Source organism: Dipodomys merriami, unplaced genomic scaffold (assembly GCF_024711535.1).
Source record: "Dipodomys merriami isolate MVZ:Mamm:240054 unplaced genomic scaffold, mDipMer1.0.p SCAF_11, whole genome shotgun sequence".
NCBI classification, from domain to species: Eukaryota; Metazoa; Chordata; class Mammalia; order Rodentia; family Heteromyidae; genus Dipodomys; species Dipodomys merriami.
This window is the reverse complement of record NW_027202382.1, coordinates 45,246,954-45,271,523: the sequence shown is the minus strand read 5'-3', so window position 1 is coordinate 45,271,523 and position 24,570 is coordinate 45,246,954. Positions and strand designations below refer to the sequence as shown.

The following is a 24,570-nucleotide window of genomic DNA, read 5'->3' as shown; positions in this document are numbered from 1 at the left end:
CTATATGGCCCAGGCTGATTTGTAACTCGAAATCCTATCTCAGTTTCCAGGACTGACTGGGATTACAGGTGTACACCTAAAGCACACCCAGCCTCACAAGATGTATTGCAGTTTAAAAGACAGTGCCAAAGGGCCTTCCGAGAAAGGCTGCCAGCCAACACCGCCCCACCAGCCGTCCCCAGAGACCACAGGCCATTCCCAGCGGCGCCTTCTGCTCTCCTAGACACATTCTTCTGCTTTTTTTGGAGCTCCATGGCCTGAACTCAGGGCCTTTGCTTGCCAGGCTGGCACTCAATCACTTGAGATATGCTCCTACACTGTTTGCTTTTTAGAGAGGTGTGTATGTATGTGTATGTGCACACGCCATATCCCAGGGCTTGAACTCAGGGCCTTGTGCTCTCGTTCGGCTGGACTGCTTGCGCACAGCTAGTGTTCTACCATTTGAGCCATGCCTCCAGAGATGTGTCCTGTGGACTTTTCTGCCCAAGCTGCCTTTGAACCAAGGTTCTTAGCCTTCTCAATAGCATGGGCCGTAAATGCCTGACTACTTTATTTTTCAGGTAGGGTATTGTATTGGCCTCAGATCACAATCCTTCTACCTCCCACCTTCCACCTCCCACACAGCTAGAATTGGAGACATGTTCCATCAAGCCCCCATCTAGCCACTTTTTATTAAGTTTTTAATTTGATGAACTTGAGGAGAGTAGCCATCTACTTGACATTCAATGCCAGAGGCCTGTCTTGTGGATTAAAACCAAACTGCACAGACACACAGCAAGTCACCTGACATGAACCTAACTCCATGAAGGCTCCTGGTCCCCGCTCAGACCACCTTCTGCCTAAGCAGAAGCTTTCAAGGAGTGGCACCTTTGTGTTCCCCAAACACTCTCCCTCCTCACCCCCACTTATCAGCAGGACCTCCTGCCACGTGCTGGAATGCTGTACCAGGGCAGTTCAGAGCTGCCACTGACAGTGCTGGGTGGAGCCTGTTCCCTGGTGAGCCCTAAGCCTTCCACTGAGCCTGCAGAGAGCCGATCCCCAATACGATTTCCACATCAACATGATCCTAAGTACACCATGAGAGAGCATGCGCACACAGTAACTTTTAGGGCCCTGTTCCCCATTTCTGTTGGGTCACCTCTGGCTGAACTGTGAGCTCCCTCTACATCTCATCTGAAACACCACAGGACATCATCTCTCTGAGCTTCCCTACACAGGCCAGAACAGCAGGGACCCTGGGTACGGGCTGCCTTGTGGGGCCCTTCCACAACTTGGTTCTCCAGATCAGCCAGAGACCAGGAGATGCTGGGGCAGGAGGGGAAAGGGACCAGACCACTGCTGTTCTCATTCCCCAAGGATGACCACTAGCAGCGCTTCTGCCTCCTGTGCCCTTTCCACAACCAACCTCTTCCCTGGGCCATGCCCAACCCAGCAGGTGGAGACAGGGTAGACACAGGAGGGCTCCAGATCTTGCCCCAGTTGGGGGGTCCTGTGGCACAGCTGCTGTGTCTTGGGGGACACCACCAGGCCCTCAGGCTGCGCTGGCAGCCTGGGGGTCCCTGGGAGGCTGCCACGGAGACCCGGATGAGAAGGCCCCGCCACTGTCCCCGGAATACCTCCGAGTGTTCCGAGCGCGGGCAGCACAGCCCATCTAGCGGGAGGCCTGCACTCTCCACCTTCAGCTCAGTAGCGGCCCCTTTTCTCTGCCTGTCATCTGCACACACTCCTCGGAGTGAGGAGGCCTTTCCTAATGAGGCCAGGGAGACACTGTGAGCCAGGCTGCCGCAGAAACACTGTCTTATCACCCCAACAGGCATGGAGCAACACAAGTGGCCTCTCCTACCTCTAGGCCCCCACCACCTCTTGTGCAAGCAAAGTATGCTGGGAGCCCCTCTGCCGTCCCGGCCCCTGCCCGCTAGCCCTCTGCCCGCACCACTGCTCACCTCTTTGGGTCTTGCTGGTCCTGCTTGTTGGCCCATCCCGTTCCGTCCTTGGGTACTATTACGATGTTGGGGTCGTTTCCTTTGTTTTCAGACTTCAGGCTTGGCAGGTTTGCAGGTGGTGGCATGCGCCGGGCTGTGGCAACTTTCCCGAGGCTCTGTAAGCCATGTCTAGGAATAACTTCGGGGGACAGAGCAGATACCACATGGCAAAGTTTGCAGGAGGACATTCTGCCACTCAGACTGAGTGGGGAAGACAAAAGCCAAGCAAACAAAGCCAATGTCTGGCAGTCTGGTCAGCTCCTTGCAAGCTCTTCACCAGAGAGACTCGAAGACAAAGGGGCCCTGAAGGCTCCAGGGGCCGCCATTGTAGTGTGGGAATGGCAGTAAGCAGGCAGGCCCACAGTGACCACCCGGCTCAGTGATCCAGCCCTAGCCTCACCCCAGGGGACTGAACCCAAACCCTCTGTCTAGACCCAAATGAAGCCTGAGGGGCTGACAAGACCTATGAGAACTTTCCCCCCAGGTCCTGGAACACTAATGCAAATCAGGTTCATTCCACCCATTGGGCCCAAAAGGCCTGGACTTTATTAAGAGATGGAGACAATCTTGCTACAATCAGGCCATCCCAGGCTCAAGTTGGGGTAGAGAGTGACTGCTTCTTTTTTTTTTTTTTTTTTTGGGTCCAGTCGTGAGGCCTGAACTCTGGGCCCGGGTGCTGTCCCCTGTCCCTCAGCTCTTCAGCTCAAGGCTAGCGCTCTACCACTTGAGCCACAGCGCCACTTGCGGCTTTTATCTTTTCGCTTATGTGGTGCTGAGGAATCAAACCCAGGGCCTCAGGCATGCAAGGCAAGCGCTCTGCCACTGAGCCACCTTCCCAGCCCCAGAGCCATCTGTGTCCCCGCACCCCAGCCAGGTCTCTGGGGTCTCACCCGCAAGGGGAGAGCACACCTGACGGTGCCTCACCTGAGGACCGGACCGCGTCTACTGATCTTCCTCTGTACTTGTCAAACAGGCTGAGAGTCGAGTACTTGCTTTTCCCATCCTTGCCCTTGGTTATTTGCCCCAAACGATCGGACATTGCGATGAAATGTCATCTAGTAAGAAAATTTTTCTCGGCACCGCTCCCGATCTGCCTTTGGAATGGAAGAAGCGAACGTCAGTCACCAGAAGCTCAAATCCAGACGACTGAGCTGCTCAGGATGGTAAAGACAGCCTCTAGGAAGCTGTGCTTCTCCCCGCCCCTACCCAGGCATCTGTTCCTAGGCCATCCTGTGCCAGCCTAGACCAGGCTGCCCTGATGTGAACGTTAACCCTCAGTCCCTCTCCAGTTCAAGGCCAACACTGTGGGATGGGAAGATAAACAGTCCTTCCTCATAGCACATCTGCTTAGCATCACAACTAAAGAAGGGGAGGAAGGCTGGGTGCCCATGCTCACGCCTGTCATCCTAATTACTCAGGAAGCTGAGGTCTGAGGATGGCTATTCAAAGCCAGCCTGTGCAGGAAAGTCTGTGACACTCTTATCTCCAATAACCCACCAGAAAAACCTAAGTGACGCTGTGGCTCAAGTAGTAGAGTGCTCACCTTGAGCTGAAGAGCTGAGGGACAGCACCCAGGCCTAGAGTTCAAGCCCCATGACCCAAAAAAAAAAAAAAACAGGAGGAAGGGGAGAAGAGCAGAAGGGGGGAAGAGGGGAAGAGGGGAAAGGGGAGGGTGCCTGGTCCACCAGAGCCAGGCCGCCATGGAGCAAAACCAAATCTAAGGAAAGCCACCAAGCCCATCACTCAGGAACAGCCAGGTGACCACAACCTGGACATGAAGAAACAGCACCCTTTGGGGGGCGCTGGTGGCTCATGCCTGTAATCCTAGCTACTCAGGAGGCTGAGATTTGAGGATCGTGGTTCAAAGTCAGCCTGGGCAGGAAGGTCTGTGAGACTCTTATCTCCAATAAACCACCAGAAAACTGGAAGTGGCGCTGTGGCTCAAGTGGTAGAACGCTAGCCTTGAGCGGAAGAGCTGAGGGACAGCGACCAGGCCAAGTTCAGGCCCCTTGACTGACCAAAAATAAAGAACCAGCACCCAGATGGAAAGCACCTGGGCAATGGAAGGAAGAAGAGCAGGGCTCTCAGTGGTGCCATGGCAACAGAGCAAACACAGCCCCCACAAAAAAACAAGATGGCAGACAAAGATGCCTCCTTCCCGCCAGCTTCCAGCACCCAGTCCTATGGTAGTGCCTTGCTCATGCACTCCTAGGAGAACTTCACGCCTTTTTCCCACCTTGGCTAGTGTGAAGGAACTGTGGCTTTCCACCTCTGAAATTAAGGGGGTGGAGTGTGGGGACAGGCAGGTGTCTAGGCTTTGTGGGGTGTGCTTTGTACAGCACTCAGGACCAAACTCAGGGCCTCCACTTATGTCACACCCCAGCCTGACACAGAAACATCAAGATTGACCAGACAAGGAATGGTGGTGACCAGAAACGCTCTCTGGCTAAGAGAGGGGTCTGATCCACAAAGAAGTAGGGAGGCCGGAAGGACCTGCCAGAAGACGAGCTCTAAGATAAAAGTCTCATTATGGTAACAAAAGCAAAGGGAACAAAGATCAATTACAAACTGGGGCCAAAAAAAACCATGAGCTGGAGACTGTCATCACACACCTCCACAGGCGCACCCAAGAATCAAATCTGCTGGCACAGGCAGCATTACAAACGCCCTCAGCCCCTCCCTTCACCCAACGGCAAGAGCTCAGCTGTAGTTAAGGGGGGAGAGAGGCCAAGGACCATAGAGATCAGAGATGGTGAGCTGCTCACACACAGGGACCCTGAAGAAAAGTGGCTGGGCAAGAGCCACACCCACAAATGCCCATGAGATGGGAACAGAGCCAAACTGCTCAGAATGACCAGCACTCTACAGGCTCTCCAATTCATTCAAGGAGACAGGCAGAGAAACACAGATTAAAACCACAATGAGACACCCTCTCACCCCAGTTAGGGTGGCTATTACCAAAAAGAGAACAAGGAACAAATGCTAGAAGAGGTGCAGAGGGGAGCTCCCACGCGCCCTTGGTGGAATCTGAACCATACAGGCAATATGGAACAGTGTGCAAGTTCTCAACACACCAGAAACACAAGCCCTCTCCAGAGCATGCATCCAAAGGAACAGAGATCACAACCGGAAGAGACTGTGTAGCCAGGTGTTGATGGATTACAGATCAGATCGATAATCCCAGCTATTCATGAGGCTGAGATCTGAGGATCACAGCTCAAAGCCAGCCCAGCAGGAAAACCTGTGAGACTCTTATATCCAATTAACCACCAGAAAGCCAGAAGTAGAGCTGTGGCTCTAGTAGTAGAGCACGAAGAAGCAAAGAGGCTGAGGGTCAGTGCTCAGGCTCCGAATTCATGCCCCAGGACCAGCCTACACATGCACCCATGCTTGCATGCACTTGCAAGCAAGAACACACACATACATACGTTGAGTTCAGGAGTCACCAGGCATAGTGGCACACACCTATAATCCCAGCTGAATCCAGTTACTCAAGAGGCAGAGATAGGAAGATTGAGGTTTGATGCCAACCCAAGCAAAAAGCTAGTGACACATCAAAGCAAAATTTAAAAAGCAAGCTATGTCAAAAATAAAAATCCCCCGGGCACCAGTGGCTCACACCTGTAATCCTAGCTACTCAGGAGGCTGAGATCTGAGGATCTTGTTCAAAGCCAGCTCAGGCAGGAAAGTCCATGAGATTCTTTTTCTTTTTCTTTTTTTTCTTTTTGCTTATGTGGTGCTGAGGAATCGAACCCAGGGCCTCATGCATGCAAGGCAAGTGCTCTACCACTGAGCCACCTTCCCAGCCCCATCCATGGCGCAGTGGCTCAAGTGTTAAGAGCGCTCATCTTGAGCTGAAGGACAGCACCCAGGCCCAGTTCAAGCTACACGACGGACAATCGATCTAGATCGATATAGATAGATAGATAGATAAAAACACTAGGGCTGGGAATGTGGCTCAGTGGTAGAGTGCTTGCCTAGCTAGCATGCATGAAGCCCTGGGTTCCATTCCTCTGTACCACATACATAGAAAAAGCCAAAAAAAAGAAAGAAAGAAAGAAAAGGGAAGAAAAAGAAAAAGCCGGAAGTGGCGCTATGGCTCAAGTGGTAGAGTGCTAGCCCTGGGCAAAAGCAGCTCAATGACCATGCCCAGACTCAAGAGTTCAAGCTCCAGGACTGGGAGAAAAAAAACAAATAAAATTTTTTTTGGGGGGAAAAAAAAAATCGAAAAGGACTTTTGTCTTTTTTTTTTTTCCTCCTTTTTTCTGATGATACTGTATTCTTTACCTTTTTGTTTTGTTGGTTGTGGGGCTTGAATTCTGGGCCTGGGCCCTGTCCCTCAGCTCTTCAGCACAAGGCTAGCACTCTACCACTTGAGCTACAGCACTACTTGCGGTTTTACTGAGTGGTTCGTTGGAGGTAAGAGTCTCATAGACTTTCCTGCCCAAGCTGGCTTTGAACCACGATCCTCAGATCTCAGCCTCCTGAGTAGCTAGGATTATAGATATGAGCCACTGGCACCTGGCTTCATCTGTGGGAGGGTGGGAGGAGGGCACAGAATCAGAGGGAAAAAGTACAGCAGTGGAGCACACTGGCTGCACTGGGCATTGATTAAAGTGACCTATGAAACTTGTGGGTAAAGGGCAGGGGGGGGGGGGGGTGGGGATGGAAGAGAATGAGGGAATAGATGACACTGCAAAAGGAAATGTTCTTATTACCTGACAGATGTAACAGTAACCCCATCATATGCCATCTCTAAAACAAAAATGAATTTTTAAAAATTAAAAAAAAAATCCATCCAAAACACTGAGTAAAATCTAGGTCTGATCCTCTAGGGTCAGGTCAAACCAGTACGGAGGTAGAGGACGCTTCTGTAGAGGCCCGGGCGGAAGGGCGGAGACACCACCGCGGGTGTGAACCTGCACCGCCTCACAGAGATGCCAGTCTAGAGCCAGGGGCCCAGCACGACCTTCTTGTGCAGTCTTCAAGCCAAGAATGGGATGTTTTGCTTCCTAAGCATGTGTTGTGCAGGACAGAGCCCGCGCGTGGCCCACCCGCCACAAGCAGGACAGGCGTGCTGGCCCTGGGTCTGAGGGAAGGCACCACAACCAGGGTTTCGCCCGGATACTGGTCACTCAGCTCCAGAGACAACACAGTTTGGGACTCGGATTTAACTCTTCTCCCACCTTCCTGGAAGCTGGGTGGGTCTGAGAAGAGTTAAATGTCCTGGAACAAACACAAATGTCCTCCTTCCCACGATGTTACCTTTAAATGGCAAAAGGGATTTTGTAGATTCTGTAGCTGTGTAGCTTAAGGATCTGGGGATGGGGAGATTATCTTGGATTACTTGAGGGAGCCCAGCAGGATCACAGGGTTCTTAGAAGAGGAAGCAGAGGGTCAGGTCAGAGGGGCAGATGGAGGCAGAGTCACAGAGGCCCTCTGGAGGCAGAAGGGACAAAAGACCACAAGCAGCAGAAGGCAGCCCTCAGGACACCTTGGCTCAAGCCCCGAAAGACTCCCTTCAGCTTTCTGACCTAGGACTGTAGGACAATAAATCTGTTGGTGTGAGCTAAAAAGGGTAAGGCCATTTTTCTTTCACAGAAGCAACAGGACACGAATACACTCGTCTCTAACACCACCACAGGCCCAGTACAGGGCTGGCCCCAGCCAGCAGAGAAGCTTCACACAACCCCACCTATGTCCAGCCTAGAGAGCCCCAGCCCACCATGGCCACTAGCTCTCACTCTGGTGCTAAACAGCAGCTCCCTGGGTGTCCCCATCCTGCCTGCCCCAGGCCACCAAACGTCTCTGAGTAACAATCCGTGGTGCCCTGCCCTGCCACCTCCAGCCAAGCTAAATGGTATGCAGGCTAAGATCTTTGTGTTATTAACTTAAATCCAGATAATAAGTTCTTTATTTAATTAAAACTCAACAAAGGCAGGGTGTGGTAGGCACAGCACATACTTATAATCCCAGCATTCAGAAGGCTAAGGTAGGCAAGACTGTGAGGCGGGAACCTTAGGCTACATAGAATGTTCCAGGCCAGCCCTAGCTACATGACAAGACTCTGCCTTAAAAATAAATAAATAAATAAATAAATAAATAAATAAATAAATAAATAAATAAATAAATAAATAAATAAATGTTACTTCCCAGCCATTCTGATTTAAATCTAGACAGTCATCCTGCTCTTTTTTTGAGGTCTCCCCAGTCCTGGGGCTTAAACTCAGGGCCTGGGCACTGTGGCAGAGCTTCTTTTGCTCAAGGCTAGCATTCTACCTCTGGAGCCACAGTATCACTTCTGTATTTTTCTGTGTATGTGGTACTGAGGAATCGAACCTAGGGCTTTTGCAGGCTAGGCAAGCACTCCACCACTAACCCACATTACCAGCCCACCCTGATTTCTTAAATCAAATGTCTGTATCATTCTGATACAACTAGAAACTGTTTGTTTCTCCATAAGAAAGCATCTTAGGCCAGGGGCAGGTGGCTCACGCCTGTGATCTTAGCTACTCAGGAGATTGAGATATGAGGATCACGGTTCCAGGTCAGGTCAGGCAGGGAAGTCTATGAGACTCTTATCTCCAATAAACCACTCAGAAAACCAAAGTGGTGCTATGGCTCAAGTGGTAGAGCACTCACCTTGAGCTGAAGAGCTGAGGGACAGTGCCCAGGCCCAGAGTTCAAGCCCCATGACAGGGTGAGGCAAGGCAAAGCAAAAGGGAAGAAAGCAAGCTTCTTAGTCCTGATTTCTGCCTATTCCAGACCAGCAGAAGTCAGGGTCAACAGTCCCTGGGGTACCCACCCAGCACAAGACTACTATCTCAGGGCCATGCATCCCTGTCCTCCATACCTTAGCACCCCATAAAAGGTAGAGAACTCCTGTGCAAACACAGGCCTTCCTCCTGGTGACTTGGAGCAGTCTAGGAGTAATGGGAGACCCCGGCAAATGGAGCCAGACACCTGCCAGGTTCCACAGGGACACACGCTCATGGTGACCACAGAGCCAGGACTAATGACAGTCCCTATCTGCACAGGGATGGGGGGGGGGAGAGACGGGGGGGGGGACCATGGCCTGCACCTGCCCAGCACACACCTGGTCTCTAAGGGCCTCGGTGTCTTTCACCACAAACAAGGGGCTTGGTTGGTCAAGCACTTAAGGACCAGCCAGACCACAGCCAAGCAGCCAGCCATGTTTGGCAACCATAGCCACCAAAATGCAAATGACTTACTGTCCATACGGCCACCTCCAGCCACACACATCTAAGTAAATCTGGATGTTCGCAAGCAGACTGCAGCCCCACTGCTGTGGAAACCAGAGCCCGAGAGGAGGGATTGGCCCCCTTTCTTTCCAACAAAACACAGGTACCAGGTACAGAGCTCACAGGCAGAGTCCCTCCAAGCCTATAGGACCAGCAAATACTGTGAGGCCCATCCCAAAGGAAGCTATGGACAATACCCACTTAGGACATTCAGAAGTTACCTCCTCCAGCCAAACTTCACTGGACACAACTCCAAAACAAAAACAATCGTTCTGATTTCCCCTGCTGCATGTCTGTCTGGAGCAGTGCCACGCCTGTGGCCAGGCCCAAGCCCACACCCATCTGCTCCTCTGCCTGCCAGCTGCTTTTCCCAGCCAGAGCCAGGAGTGCTAGCTTCCAGAAAGAGCTGGGCTTCTACCAGCAGCACAACCCCCACTGTACTGTACCCCATGCTTGACTGATCTGGCCCAGGACCCTGGCAGAAAGAGAGCCTAGCAAGCACCAAACTGTGAATCAGGAAGCCAGCAGAGGCCTTCAGGCCGGTCAGGGCCTGCCCACGGATGCCTGACTCACCAGAGGTCCTGGGACCAGGCCTGGCTGGCCTGGACAATCCAGGTGCTGGCTGGGAACTGGGACCCTACTTGGCTCACAGCCACCACTCTCTGGCTGCCTTCTGTCCCTTCTGTGAGCGACACAGCAATTTTTTTTTTTTGGGTCCCGTTGTGGGGCCTGAACTCTGGGCCTGGGCACTGTCCCTCAGCTCTTCAGCTCAAGGCGAGCGCTCTACCACTTGAGCCACAGCGCCGCTTCCGGCTTTTTTCTTTTTGCTTATATGGTGCTGAGGAATCAAACCCAGGGCCTCAGGCATGCAAGGCAAGCGCTCTACCACTGAGCCACCTTCCCAGCCCGACACAGCAATTTTTTTAATCTCAAAATAAAATCTAGGCCAGGCGCCAGTGGCTCACACCTGTCATCCTAGCTACTCAAGAGGCTGAGATCTGAGGATCACGGTCAAAGCCAGCCCAGGCAGCAAAGTCTGTGAAACTCTTATCTCCAATAAAAACCACCAGAAAACTGGAAGTGGCGCTGTAGCTCAAGTGGTAGAGCACTCTCCTTGGGCCGAAGAGCTGAGGGACAATGCTCAGGCCCAGAGTGCAAGCCCCATGACTGACAAAAAAATAAATAAATAAAATAAAATCACACAGAAAACTGGAAGAAAGTGAGGCAGGAGTCCAGTTCACTCACCACCACCCCCCTGCAGTCCTCCTCCCCTGCCACAGGCCAGGAGCACATGGAAGCCCCAGCCAAAGAGCAAGGCAAAGAGGCATGTGGGAACAGGCTCGAAGCCCACCAGGAGCCGGGGGCAGTGAGGGAATGAATTCAGAAACTTATCCAGGTCTGCATACTCTGGCACTAAAGACAGCCAAAGACCATGGAGGAGCAGGCTTGGCTGAACAAAAGCCACCAGAAAGGCTGGCCAACAAAGGCAGGCCATCCAGGCCCCGCCTCTCCAGACAGCACCAGCCAGGCAGGTTCTTGAGGGCGGCCGGCAGGCAGCATGCTCCACCAGGAAGGAAAGGCCCTGCAAGTGGGGTTTATCAAAAGCCCTTTCCAGGTAACAGGATTAATTTCACTCCACACTTGGGCACCAGCCAGAGTCAGATGACTAGCCAGACGATCTGGGTTGGCCTGTCGCCCCTAGGCCCCACGAGGGCTGCGCACTCATGCTAATCACAGCAGTGAGGGCATTCCTGAGTTCGGCAGGCCCAGCGGCGCCCAGCCCCCCTGCTCAGAGACACTCCCGAGGGCCTGCTGGACAGAGGAGAGAACTAAGGGTCAGTGAGGAGAGGAAAGGATCCTGTCCGAGGTCAGGACGCTCTAAGTGCTGAGCAGGGCCAGCAGGGCAGCAGACAAGCCCAGGCCACCACAGAAAGGGCAGGCCTAGACTCTAGGCTCCTGCTGCTGCTGTACCCAGAGAGGGGAGCTGGGTGTCAAGGGGGTGGACCCAGGCTCAGCTCAGCACAGTGATGGCAGAGCTGCCTGGCAATGACCCCACAGCCCGCTTTCACCTCTGCAGGTCACCCCTGGCTCTAGCACCATCTGCTACCATCTTCCCAGTCCCCACGCTCAGAACACTTAGGGACAGTGTCACCCATACCGTGTGCTCTATCTAGGCTGGGCTCCTCAGGAAACTCAGCTGGGAAGGTACACTCTGAGTTCAGTAAGGGCAGTGTCTGTGAGCACACGCCAAAGCCCCCACCTCGGGCTGGCCCAGGGCCACTCGGTCACCACCAGACCCACAGTAAATCCCAACTCTCGGGAACCAATGAGAGGCCTGTAAAGATTACTGGTTAAGTTGTGGTTAAACAAAACTATCAACACGAACTACAGGAACAAGATGAGTAAGTGCGTCTGCTCTCCACCTGCTGACATCTAGCTAAAACCCCTCTGCCTAGGGAAGGCTCTGTTGCCACTTTGAATACTCAGCCCTCACAGACCCTGGGCGCTGGCACGGAAGATGAGCATGAGCGGGAGGGGATGGCCCCTCACCAGACAGTAAACACACCTGGCTCTGTGCCAACAGCTCAGCCCTGCCCAACAAGAAAGCAACTGCAAATGACACACAAAGGCCAGGGTTGTGCTCCTAGAAAACCCCACTTAGAGCACCAGCGGCAAGCGGGACAGGGCAGTCCCTGACCCCTGACTACCCGCTGAAGCAGACAGGGAAGTGAAGACTGGCAGAAGATGAGGCCAACTAGGTTCCGGAGATGCAGCAGGGTGGAGGGATGGGAGCCCAACTTCCAGCAAGAGGACCAGGCTCCCTTCACCGGTGACCAGCAGGGCATGAGGGAAGGCAGGGCAAGTTCTAAAGCCTCACAAGGCTTCTCTAGGAGTTGAGCTGTGCAGTCTAGCCAACAATCTGAGCCTAAGCCATGGCACAACAGCCTTCCCACCTGTGCAAGCTGAGCAGCCCTCTCAGAAGGATCTGCTTGCTCTGGAAGCTGGAAGGCATAGGGTGGGGAAATGAGGCTCTGCTACCAGTGCTTGTTATGGAAAACATTTGTCACCAGAAGGGCACCCCCAAGAAGATAGCACACTTATGCAGCAGCAGAAACTGAAGACAAGAAAACAGACACTTTCTCTTTTCCACCTTGCCAGCACATAAGGCAGGTCTCCCTGTCTTAGTTTCCCCCATCGGACTGAGAGCTCAGCTAGCAACCAGCTCACTGGCTCATAGACCTTCGCCATCATCCATCACCCTGAGGCCAAGCCCAAGTCCTCAGCCCAACACACTGGCCTCATCCACACCACTACTGACCCCAACTCCCACCACCCAGGCTGTGACTTGAGGGTTGTTTCCTCACAGATTAAATATGAGTGACAGAGCCAAAAGTGTAGTACAGAATACCTGACTAGCTTTAAAAAAAAAAATTTTTTTTAAGCTGGGCATTGGTGGCTCATGCCTGTAATCCTAGCTACTCAGCAGGCCGAGTTCTGAGGATTGCAGTTCCAAGCTAGCCCAGGCAGAAAAGCCCACAAGACCCTTAGTGCCCATTAACCACTGAAAATTGGAAGTGGAGTGTCTCTTTTTTGTTGTTGTTGTGGTGGTTGGTCATGGGGCTTGAACTCTGGGCCTGGGCGCTGTCCCTCAACTCTTCTGCTCAAGGAGAGCGCTCTACCACTTGAGTTACAGCACCACTTCCAGTTTTCTAGTGGTTTATTGGAGATAGGAGTCTCACGATCTTTCCTATCCGGGCTGGCTTTGAACCTTGATCCTCAGATTTCAGCCTCCTGAGTAGCTAGGATTACAGGCGTGAGCCATCGGTGCCCGGCTCTTTTTTTTTTTTTTTTAAGCAAGTTGGTGTGGTGGCGTAAGCCTATAATCTTAGCTCAGGAGGCTGAGATCTGAGGTTCAAAGCCAGCCAAGGCAGGAAAGTCTGTGAGACTCTTATCTCCAATGAACCACCTGAAAACCAGAAGTGGCACTGTGTATCTAAGTGGTAGAGTGCTAGCTAGCCTTGAGCAAAAGCGCTCAGGGACAATGCCTAGGCCCCCAGCTTAAACCTCCAAAAAAAAAAGTCAGAAGTGGAGCTGTGGCTCAAGTGGTACAGCATCAGCCTAGAAAAGAACTCAAAGACAGAGCCCCGGGACTGGCACATCTGAGCAGTGCTCACCCTGAGGGCTCTGGACTGTCAGCAGCTGCTCCATATGACTGGCTCCAGTTCTTGGCCACCTGCTCTGCCCCTCCCCGCTCCACCCCGCCCTGCCCCACTGCAGGCCTCAGAGTCTTAGCGCCACAGACTCGTGCAGCCAAGCCAGGCCTCTGATTGCCACCGTGGCAGCCCCTGCCTTCCTCGGCTCCTGATGCTGAGCTGATTCTCCCTCACCCTGTGTCAGGCACAAGCCCCATACTAATCAGAACAGGAGGACCAAGAAATGGATGTTCACAATCTCCGGGTGGTCCTCTTAATCCTCAGGAGACAGAAGCACCCCGTAATTCAAGAGGCCCTGGGACATCGGTGTGCCACTGAAACTGCCCAGTCCCAGGGCTCCCACTCAGAGTGGGCTGACAGTGTGGCTGCTGAGCCCAGTCAGGTGCACATACCAGGCAGACGCAGAGGTAGATGGCCCGGTTCTGCTTGCTTTCTTACATTCTTGCTTTCTTTTGCATATCTTAGTAACAAAAGGAATATATACCTGTGATGCAGAAAACCCACAAAGCTTAAGGAACCAAAGCCTTTCAAGCAGCTGCCAGGTGCCAGAAGACCTCGCTCCCGCACAGGTTGCCCGACTCTGGGGACCCCACCAGGGTGTCTAGGTATCTCGCCCACTCTCCTATGTTTCCGGTTCCTATATCTAAAGACCTTAAAGCATCAAATATAAATTCTCAATAGATCAGACACATATAAATATGGGAATGCTATAGAAAGCCTGGAGAGAGGGAGAGGCTAGGCATGCACTCAGGGGCCACATCCAAGCCAGCTGCAGCTGTCCCAGGGGCCCAGCTGCAACTTTGTTTATTCCGTAGGATGACATCACCTGCAGCAAGCAAGCTGAAATCACACAGCAGACAGGGGCCAACTTCTCCTTCTGGCAGGAAGGAACGTTCCTGTCCGCCTTCCCAGGCCTGTATCCTCACAGAGGTCTCACAGGGTCTCACAAGGTCCATATACTAGGTCTCCTCCCTCCACACAGAAGGGCAGACGGGGCCAGCCCCACTTCCCACCATTCACCAGTCACATCCTGACCCCAACCTACCTCATACCAGGAAAGGAGGGATCTCTAGCGCAAAGGTGCCACAGGGGACAAGCCCGTCCTGCAGACACACCAGCTTCTCTACATAGATGACCCAAACAGAAAAGGCCAGATGCCACCCCGGGTTCCATCCACAAAACAGGGAGAGATGAAAGGAGAACCTTCTGTGAGATAACGGTGACCCCAAATGTGGAACCCACACACAGAGGGCCCAGGGAGGGTCACCCAGGGTACCACCACCTGCAGCTCAGGCTCTGTTCAGAGGCTGGAAGGGAAGGACAGAGAAGCTTCCTGCCCAGACCTGCCAGGAAGTGTGACCATGACCTGGGAGCCCACAAGGCCTTACTTCCAGGGCTCCCCTTTCTTCTTCCAGGCTCCGCAGCCACTAAAGCACACTCTGTGTGACCTTACCTAGCAGGCAAACAAGTGCGAAGTGGCAGAATGGAGAATGTAAGGAAAACACTCCAACACCCAAGTGTGGGCAAATGGCTGTTTGTACACCAACACAAGCACGCGCACACACATTAATTCCATTCCACTCCCCTGAGATACACCACTCAGAATAACAGGGGATTCTGCTTAAACATGGCAGGACCACAGGCACAGAGCTCACTTTTCCAGAACCCTATAAAATGGGGGGGGAGAAGAACTCAAAATATAGAGAGCATCGGGCTGGGAATGTGGCTCAGTGGTAGAGTGGTTGGCCTTAGCATGCATGAAGCCCTGGGTTCAATTCCTCTGTACCACATACACAGAAAGAGCTGGAAGTGTCACTGTGGCTCAAGTGGTAGAGTGCTAGCCCTGAGCAAAAGAAGCTCAGGGACAGTACCCAGACTCTGAGTTGAAACCCCAGGACTGGCACAATAAATAAATAAATACAGAGACACCTTGAAAGGCAAAGAGAAGAAGCAGCCTGGGCGGATGGAGGCTGCCTCTCTGTGCGGATGGATGGGGGCTACAAAGTGGCTGCCTCTCTCTCCCTCAGGGTGAGAGGCTGCTCCGGGTGCCTCACAGGAAGTGGGAAATGGGACTTCCTTGGAACCCCCACAACAGTACAAAGAAAGAAAGCTGGAGACAACCAGGGGCCACAGGACTACAGCAAGGAAGGGGCCTCAAGAAAACAAAAAAAGCATATGGAAGCCATCCCAATTAAGGTGCTGTAACAGGCACAGAGAAGCTGCTTCTGCCAACTCCTCCCAAGCCTTGGAATTAGGAAAAGCAGGCCGAGAACTAAGCAGCTTGGCCTCCACTCAGCCAAGGACACAAAGTGCCCTCTGCCCTGAGCCAGGCTCTCTTGTAGTCACTTTGTAGCCATCATGGAATCCAGAACCTGGCTGCCTGCAGGGCTCCAATCCCCAGCCAATAAGCAGCCAGGCGCCCAGGACTGCCAGGAAACACCTGAGACAGATTGCTAAAGCAAGCCTCCTCCCATTGGTAGCTAAAGCAAGCATGGAGAAGATGGCCGAGGACAGTCTCCTCCCAGGTGGAGGAGACTGCACATCACTTCATTTGGAGCCTAGGGGCCAGTGGCTGGACTTACAGTGGAACTCCTGGAGTCTGGGTCTGGGATCTACAACTCACAAAAGACTAGAAGGTAAAGGCTTGGGCCCCAAGGTGGCACCACTGGGAGAAGTGGGACCTAGTGGGCAGTCCCTGGCCACTAGAGGTGTGCATTTTTCTCTTTGCTCCCTGGTTGTTAAAGAGGTGTTCACAGGCACTGTCGCGTCACAGGTCTAAAGGCACCAGAGCCAGCCAAACTGGGAAGGACATGTGCAAACTCTACGCCTCAACTAAAAAACGGGAGCTCCCCCCTCGGGACAATACACAGGGGAGCACCCCAGTTTTTCTCATTTGGGTTAGCCCTGCCTGTGTCCTTTTTTTCTTTTTTTTTTTTTTTTTTGGGGGGGGTCCAGTCATGGGGCCTGAACTCTTGGCCTGGGCACTGTCCCTCAGCTCTTCAGCTCAAGGCTAGCGCTCTACCACTTGAGCCACAGTGCCACTTCTGGCTTTTTTCTTTTTGCTTAGGTGGTGCTGAGGAATTGAACCCAGGGCCTCATGCATGCAAGGCAAGCGCTCTACCACTGAGCCACCTTCCCAGCCCCCTGTGTCCTTTTTCTTTCTCCAACACTTTGAACATATCTCCCAGGTTTTCTTCTACAAAGTTTATCTGTTACAATCTGTCTAAAACTGGTTTTTGATCAAATGTGTGGTAGAAGATGCCTCTGTGCCCCATGGAAAATCCAATTCTCCTGGCACCTCTGGTGGAAGGCCCTCTTTCCCGTGACATAGCTAGTACTTGTGTCTAAATGAAATGCCAAACCCGTTTCAAAGCTGTCCCGTTCCACTAATCATCGCTTGTCCACAATGCACTGCCCATGCTCCGTGACTTTAGCACAGCCTGATACCTTTCTGTTGGGACATGTCTTTCAGCCTTTTTTTTTTTTTTAATTCTTCACTCTTCACACAATTATTCCTGACCCTGCATTTTCGTATACTTTTCTGAATCATTTTGTCAATTTCCAAAGCCTGCTGAGACCTGACAGGAGCTATGGGGCTCTGGATCAAGCTGGAGAGAAGTGACATCTCAGTGCAGCCAGGACAGCGCCTCACTGCTCGGCCAGCGGGTGGCACGCCCAGCGTTACCACCACCAGAACACTGCCACAGGACTGCCTGCCACCTGCAACCCCAGCAGGAAGCCAACAGAACCTCATGTGCCTGTGTCAGAAGACCTGAGTAAGAATGGTAGTGGCATCTGATCATTCAAAATAACATTTATTGAAATGAACTCCAGGAAAAGAAAACAAGGTTTTTTTTTTCTTTTTGGCTTTTGTTTTCTTTCCTTTTTGTTCTGCCTGTTCATTTAGATGTAAGAGAAAGCAAAAGAAAAAAAAAAAAGACAAATGAGGAACAAACACAGCAATGGTACAATTTTGAAAATGAACTATATAACTTGTAGATAGGAATGGGAGGGAAAAACTAGGAGCTAGTAAGGGAAAAGGTGGCATTGTCCAAACAGAAATGTACTCCCTGACTAATGTAACTGTAACCACTCTGTACATCACCTTTATAATAACAATAAATTTTAAATAAGTTTTAAAAAGAACAATTAGATGGGCGCTGGTGGCCTGTATAGTAGCTACTCATGAGGCTGAGATCCGAGGATCAATGTCTGAAGCCAGCCTAAGCAGCAGACAGGGAAGTTCCTGAAATTCTTACCTCTAATTAACCACCAAAAAGTAGAAAATGTAGCTATAGCTCAAGTGGTAGAGCACTATCCAGAGCACTTAGACAATGCCCAGGTCCTGAGTTCAAGCCCCAGCACTGCCTCCCTCAAAAAAAAAAAAAAAAAAAAAAAAAAAAAAAAAAAAAAAGACCTACATGGATGAAACAAATATAATGCTAACTAAAGAAGCGGGACACAGCCGGGCGCTGGTGGCTCACGCCTGTAATCCTAGCTACTCAGGAGGCTGAGATCTGAGGATCGCGGTTCAAAGCCAGCCCGGGCAGGAGAGACCGTGAGATTCCTATCTCCAATAAACCACCAGAAAACCGGAAGTGGCGCTGTAGCTCAAGTGGTAGAGCGCTCGCCTTGAGCTGAAGAGCTGAGGGACAGCGCTCAGGCCCAGAGTTCAAGCCCCACGACCGACAAAAAAAAAAAAAAGAAGCGGGACACAGTATGATCAGAACAAAGAAGGGAATTTTAAACATTCAGGGGGACAAGCCACAAGGCAATGTGTAAGACTCAAGGAAAATCCCAAATTTTGAAAAGCAAAACTCTTCTAGCCACAGTACTTAAAAAAAGACATAATGAAAGCAAAAACAAAAATAGTCCTAGTGGTCGGAAAACACAAAACTCCATAAACAAACTTTTTGTGGGGAGTGACAGGAAATGTTGGTGATGGACCCCAGAGCCTCACACACTGGGTAAGTGTGCTACCCCTGAGCTCCACTCACAGCCTCTAAGAAACTTTTGAATCAAAGGAGAAGTTCAAATTGCCAGGCAGAGCGGCCAGTGAAGGAAAGCCTAAAGTAACTTTATGAATAATTTAGATAAAATCAAGTTTAAAAAAAGTCCTTGGGGACTGGGAACATGGCTCAATGGTAGAGTGCTTGCCTAGCATGCATGAAATCCTGGGTTGGATTCCTTAGTACCACATACACAGAAAAAGCCAAAAGTGGTGCTGTGGCTCAAGAGGTAGAACACTAGCCTTGAACAAAATAAAAAAAAAAAAAAAAAAAAAAAAGCAGCAGCAGCTCATGGACCATGCCCAGGCCTGAGTTCAAACCCTAAGACTGGCAAAAAAAAAAAAAGCTCTTGGAGCCAGGCACCATGCACACACCTGCTTATCACTCAGGATCAGTGCAAGAGCAGCCTCAACTACCCAGGAAGTAACTCAACTGAAAAAAAAGTGGTTGTTCGAATCAAGGTATAAAATACAGAAGCCAGGGGCTGGGAAGCTGGCTCAGTGGTAGAGCGCTTGCCTTGCATGCATGAGGCCCTGTGTTCGATTCCTCAGCACCACATAAGCAATAAAAAAAAATGCCAGAAGTGGTGCTGTGGCTCAAGTGGTAGAGTGCTCGCCTGGAACTGAAGAGCTGAGGGACAGCGCACAGGCCCAGAGTTCAGGCCCCATGACCGGACCCCCAAAAAATAAATAAATAAAATAAAATAAACTACAGAAGCCACTGACAGAAATGCACGAGTATTCCAAGGGCTCAGTAGAGGTAAGTGGCTGGACCAAAGTCACCATCACCGAGTGAAAAGCAAAAAACCCTGCCAGGCAGCTGGGCGCTGGTGGCTCAAGCCTGTCATCCTAGCTACTCAGGAGGCTGATATCTGAGGATCACGGTTCAAATCCAGCCTGGGCAGGAAAGTCCATGAGACTCTTATCTCCAATAAACCATTCAGAAAACCAGTGGCTGTGGCTCAGGCAGTAGAGCGCTGGCCTTGAGCTGAAGAGATGAGGGGCAGTGCCCACACCCTGAGCTCAAGCCCCACCGACAGAAAACAAAAAAAAGAGTGAAAAACCTGAATTAAAGCACGGTCAATCCACCCTGGGCATCGGCTCCGGAAGTGAGGGTACTGGAGCACTAGAGGAACCCCTCCATGACCGTCCCACTGTGGGCCCCAGGAACGCCGGCGGGCAGGGGCCCGACACCCCTGGGGCCCCAGCCCCCAGGGCTTCCCACTGCCGGCGGGGCGCGCGCAACCCCTAGCGCAGCGGCGGGCGGGGCCGGCCGCCACCGCACGGCCATCCAGCGAGGCTTGGAAGGAGCACGGGTCACCCACCACACTGCTCCCCGCCAACTCCAGAACTTCACCGCGACCTCGGCCGCCAACAGAATTAGGGGGAGGGCGCTCGGCCGCGCGCCGAGGGCCCAGAGCCTCCCGGCACCATCAGTTTTCCGGAGAACAGAACCCAGAGCAGGGCGGCACACAGGCAGCTCCAAGAGGCGGGACACCTGATCCGAGACTCCACACAACTGGCTGACTTCACGCAAAACACACAGTGGCCCCTCCCATCCCCAGCACTGAGCAGGCCCCGGCATCCGGAGAAGGGAGGGTGAACTCAGCCAGAGGCCACGAACCTCCACCAGCACGGGATGTCCCGCCCACACACGCACATCAGCACAGGACGTCCCGCCCACAAGTGCCTGCCACACCCACATGCCTGCCCTGCCTACACAGCATGCCTGCTCTTGCCTGCCCAGCCCACATGCATGCCTCGCCCACAGCTCGCTACGCCCCGCCCACAGGTGCCTGCCAGGCCCACACGGTATGCCTGGCCTCTTGCCTGCCCCGCCCACACCTTGCCACGCCCCACCCACCACACCCACAAGCACCTGCCACGCCCAACAGTGTCTCCAAATGACGGAGGATACAGCGATCTGTCTTTGTATCCAATGTCACAACTGATACATTTTCTGATACATTCAGAGAAACATCTCAAATACATGAACAAGGCAGTCCACCTCCAGCCAGACTTCTCCCAGACTGCCTCCTCGGATTTCGTTGCAGTTCTTAAGAGTTGAATCTAGCGTGTCTGCACTCTGCCATTGAGCCACACAGCCCAGCCTGACTTCTTCATTCTCACTCCGTGCCCCTGCAACCTGGGTAACCTCTTAGTACTCAAGTCATCTAAGAAAATCAGTGACCTGAGGGCTGGGAATGTGGCTCAGTGGCAGTGTTTGCCTTGCATGCATGAGGCCCTGGGTTCGATTCCTCAGCACTACATAGCAGAAAAAGCCAGAAGTGGTGCTGTGGTTTAAGTGGTCGAGTGCTAACCTTTGAGCTGAAGAGCTGAGGGCCCAAAAAAAAAAAAAAAAAAAAAATCAGTGACCTGGCCCGTTCTTCCTGCTGCCTCACTGGGACAGTGAGCCGTCCCCAGCTGTGGGAGTAACACCCTAGCCAGGCATCCTCACACCCTCAGTATTTCTGCACCTGCAATTTCTTTTTTTTTGGGGGGGGGGAGGGGTCCGGTCATGGGGCCTGAACTCTGGGCCTGGGCGCTGTCCCTCAGCTCTTCAGCTCAAGGCTAGCGCTCTACCACTTGAGCCACAGCGCCACTGCCGGCTTTTTCCTTTTTGCTTATGTGGTGCTGAGGAATCGAACCCAGGGCCTCAAGCATGCAAGGCAAGCGCTCTACCACTGAGCCACCTTCCCAGCCCCGCCACCTGCAATTTCTATGAACCACATTTTTCCTTTTTTTCTGAGGGTTGGTACTGGGGTTTGAGCTCGGGGCCTTCCTCATGCTTGCTATGTACACACCCAGTCATTCCCCCGACCCTTTTTGCTTTATGTTTTAGACAGTCATCTTTATTTTGCAGGCCTGGCCTGCGATCCTCCTACTGAGGCCTCTTGCATTGCTGGGATGACAGGTATGTACCACTATGCTTAGCATTTTCTTGTTGAGATGTGGTCTCTAAGTTTCTTGCCTAGTCTGGCCTTGAACAGCAACCTTCCTGATCTCTGACTGGCAAACTGAGATTACCAGCATACCACTGTGCCCAGGCAAACCACATTTTAGTGTGTCCAAGGCACTGAAAGGCAGTAGGAAGGGCAAGGAAGGCATTGACAGCTCTAATGCCTGAGGATACCAATAAGCCCAGCTTTTCACTGGGCATCTCAAAAAACAAACACCCACCCTTCTCAACCTGCTGCAACAGAGGCCCTGCAGAAGAGACAAACAGGACCAAACTCCTCCAGAGGCAGGCCACGCTGGCTCTCAGCACACAGCCACCTTCAAGGGCAGAGGTGACGGTTGCCACTCCCACCTCAGAGAGGTGAAGGAACAAAGCCAAGGTCACCTGGCTCCTTCCTGGCTCCCCCACACCATCTGATCCAGAAAAGGGAGGGGAGGGGGAAGGGGGAAACAGGCTTATTTACACAGGGGTGGTTCAGTCCCCACAAACCCAAATTAAATAAACCCAGACACTGAAGGGTGAGGAGGAGCAAAAGACAGAGCTCTTTGTTGACCCCCAACAAAGCAGTAACAGCTCTACTAGGGGACCCACCATTTCTTCTCTGTGCCTGAAAACCCAGGACTGTGATATGCCTGGGCACCCACACATAAGGGCCAGATTCATCTGTCACAAAGGCTGGCCCACAGACAGACCTCACCCCCCACGAACGCAGCCCAGTCCCACCCAAAAGTCAGAACCCGGGGCTGGCCCTCCACCCTTACAAGCTCACTTGGAACACGCCCACCCATTCTATCCCCAACTCCCAAGTCAACACTCAAATCCTAAGCTTGGAGATCTCTGGAGAGTAACACTCGTCAATTAATAAAGTCCTATTCTCTGCCTGGGATGAATGTCAACAACATAACACTATGGTTTTCCCAGAGTGTGCCAAGGACGCAGGGACTTTTCTCCCCAACCCAGAGAAGGGCTGCATGAACGCCGGGAGCCACATCAAAGCTCTCCTACCCACCTGAAGGTTTCTATAGAAACACCAATGGCAAGACCCACGGGGTGTTAAAATAAACAACTGTGAAGACAGCAGTGGGGCAGGGAGGGCCGAAGGACTGCTTTTCTCCTGTGGGCTTTGAGTCTGGGATTTTTTTTTTCAACATTATTTGTCAGATTGCAGTCAACTGAGCAACCCAGAACCGGCTCCATTCAGGAGCAGGTGCCCTGCACGGTGCCACACACGGCCCGGCATTCAGCCAGTGTGTACAGCAAAGCACTGAGACAGGTTCCATTCGCATGTGGCAGACAAAGAGAAAGATTATTTGTTGTTCCAGTCAGACCACGGAAGGTGCCAGTGGTGGGAAGGGCGCTTCTGCCCACCAGACCGAAGCAGGGCTGCAGCCAGCTAATCTGCAGAGGAGCCACAAGCTACCCACCTACCTCCATTTCTCCCGAGATATTTACCTTCCAGTCCCAAGAACAAGACACTTGGTATTGGGTGGTAGCCCTCCCTTGTTTGCTGGAGGGAGTATGTAAGGTGGAGAGGATGATGCCCAGCTGGCCCACAGGAAGACCCTTACCCTTCCTTACGTTAAGGTGGCTGGGCTTTGGAGGCGAGGGCTGTGATTCGGGTCTGAATCTGGAGCATGCAGCACACACAATTAGAAACGCCAACACCTAGTAAACAAATGAGCCCCAGGTGGATAGCCTGCCTCTCCAAACCCCCAGGCCCTCCTTGAGCCCAGGGCTCAGGAGCCACTATTAGCTACTGTTTTGCCAAGGGCCTGCTTGCTTGCGCCACATCAGCAGACCCTCACCCATCCCAGTTCTGAGAGTGCTGGCACCACATCCAGAGGCACAAAACACAGATTCGAAAAGAGGAAGCAACTGGTCACTCAGCGTCTGTGTGGCAAAAGGAGCCCGAACTTGAAGACAGCTGACCCTCAGAGGGCCTTCCTCCCCACCCCACGCTCCGCTGTCTACAGAGGGCCTTCCTCCCCACCCCACGCTCCGCTGTCTACCGCGTCGGTGCACAGGGAGGCGAGGTGCCCCAACGTCACAGCCCACAGGGATCGAAGCAGCACGATCCTCGGGGTGCAGGGCTGTCCTCTCCACCTGCTCCTGCCCAGCCCCGCTGCTGTTCTGACTAAAGGCCACAGCATCCTCTTCCCCCCTTCCCTCCCCCCGCCCCACACCAAATGCTCCACCTCTCCTAAATCCAAGCCAAGTGGCTAAACAAAAAAAAAAAAAAAAAAAAAAAAAACACAGCAATCATCATGAGGTATGAAGAGGGCAGGTCTCTAAACGCACAAACGCACATCCACACACACCAACAGGGCTGAAGAACATGCACCCATGGGAACACTCCAAAGGCAGTAAGGTGGGCTCTAAATTTTCTGCTCCTGTTTCTAACATATAAAAGCTGGAAGAAGACATCTATGCAAGCTTGGCGCTGGCTGGCCGTGCCCTCTCTATCACAATGGCTGTCACCCAACTCCATGCCCACGATGGCTCCAGCCCCTAAGCCGTCCACACAGCAGACCCAGGGAGTGGAGTGGCACTTTGTGACATGCTGAAGGCCCGCCCCATGGCCAAGAAGCCTCACTCCCACCATGATGTATAATGGTAGTTCTCCAAAGAGGAAGTCGAAACTCTTTCCAAAATGCTCCCCAAGTGGAAGAACCTTCAAGCTCAGACACCTTCACAGGCTGCTTCATACAAACTGTGTGTTTTTGAAGACAGACGACACAGTTCACCAAAACGATGCAATATTCTAAAATTACCAACAGCCTAAACATGTGCACCAATAGAAAAGAGGGAAAACACGTCGTTAGCCGGCTGAAGTGTCCCACTGGCAAGCTGCCGCAGGGCACAGGGGAAGGACAGCAGCTTGGGGATAAGAACCAGCTGTGGCGGGACACATCTGGAATCCCAGCACTCAGAAGGCTGAGGTTGGAAGATTACAAATTTCAGAGCAGCCTAGGCTATTAGAGATAGAACTCTGTCTGAAATGATAAAATAAGTATTTATATGTGTATAAATGCATTTTTTATGTGGAAGGAATCAAAATCCTCACAGGAAGACCCTTTATACCTCTCATTTTCTAATGTCTACTGGGAATACACCTAGGCTATTTTTGTTTTCTTTATACATTTGA

General features: G+C 52.2%; 1 protein-coding gene across 7 annotated transcripts in view; it reads right to left on the bottom strand.

Moving 5' to 3' along the window:
* Positions 1 to 24,570, bottom strand: part of Prrc2b (proline rich coiled-coil 2B) — an 86,551-nt gene that overhangs the window by 51,456 nt on the left and 10,525 nt on the right. For 6 of the 7 annotated variants that reach the window (XM_070014866.1, XM_070014871.1, XM_070014869.1 and 3 more), the window contains exons 2-3: positions 2,907 to 3,076; positions 1,944 to 2,121 (exon numbers count right to left, since the gene is read on the bottom strand). In XM_070014866.1, coding sequence (XP_069870967.1) covers positions 1,944 to 2,121; positions 2,907 to 3,021 — 293 coding nt within the window. In that variant the 5' untranslated portion in view covers positions 3,022 to 3,076. The remainder of the gene's footprint in view (positions 1 to 1,943; positions 2,122 to 2,906; positions 3,077 to 24,570) is intronic. The other variant, XM_070014867.1, reaches the window with a different exon arrangement.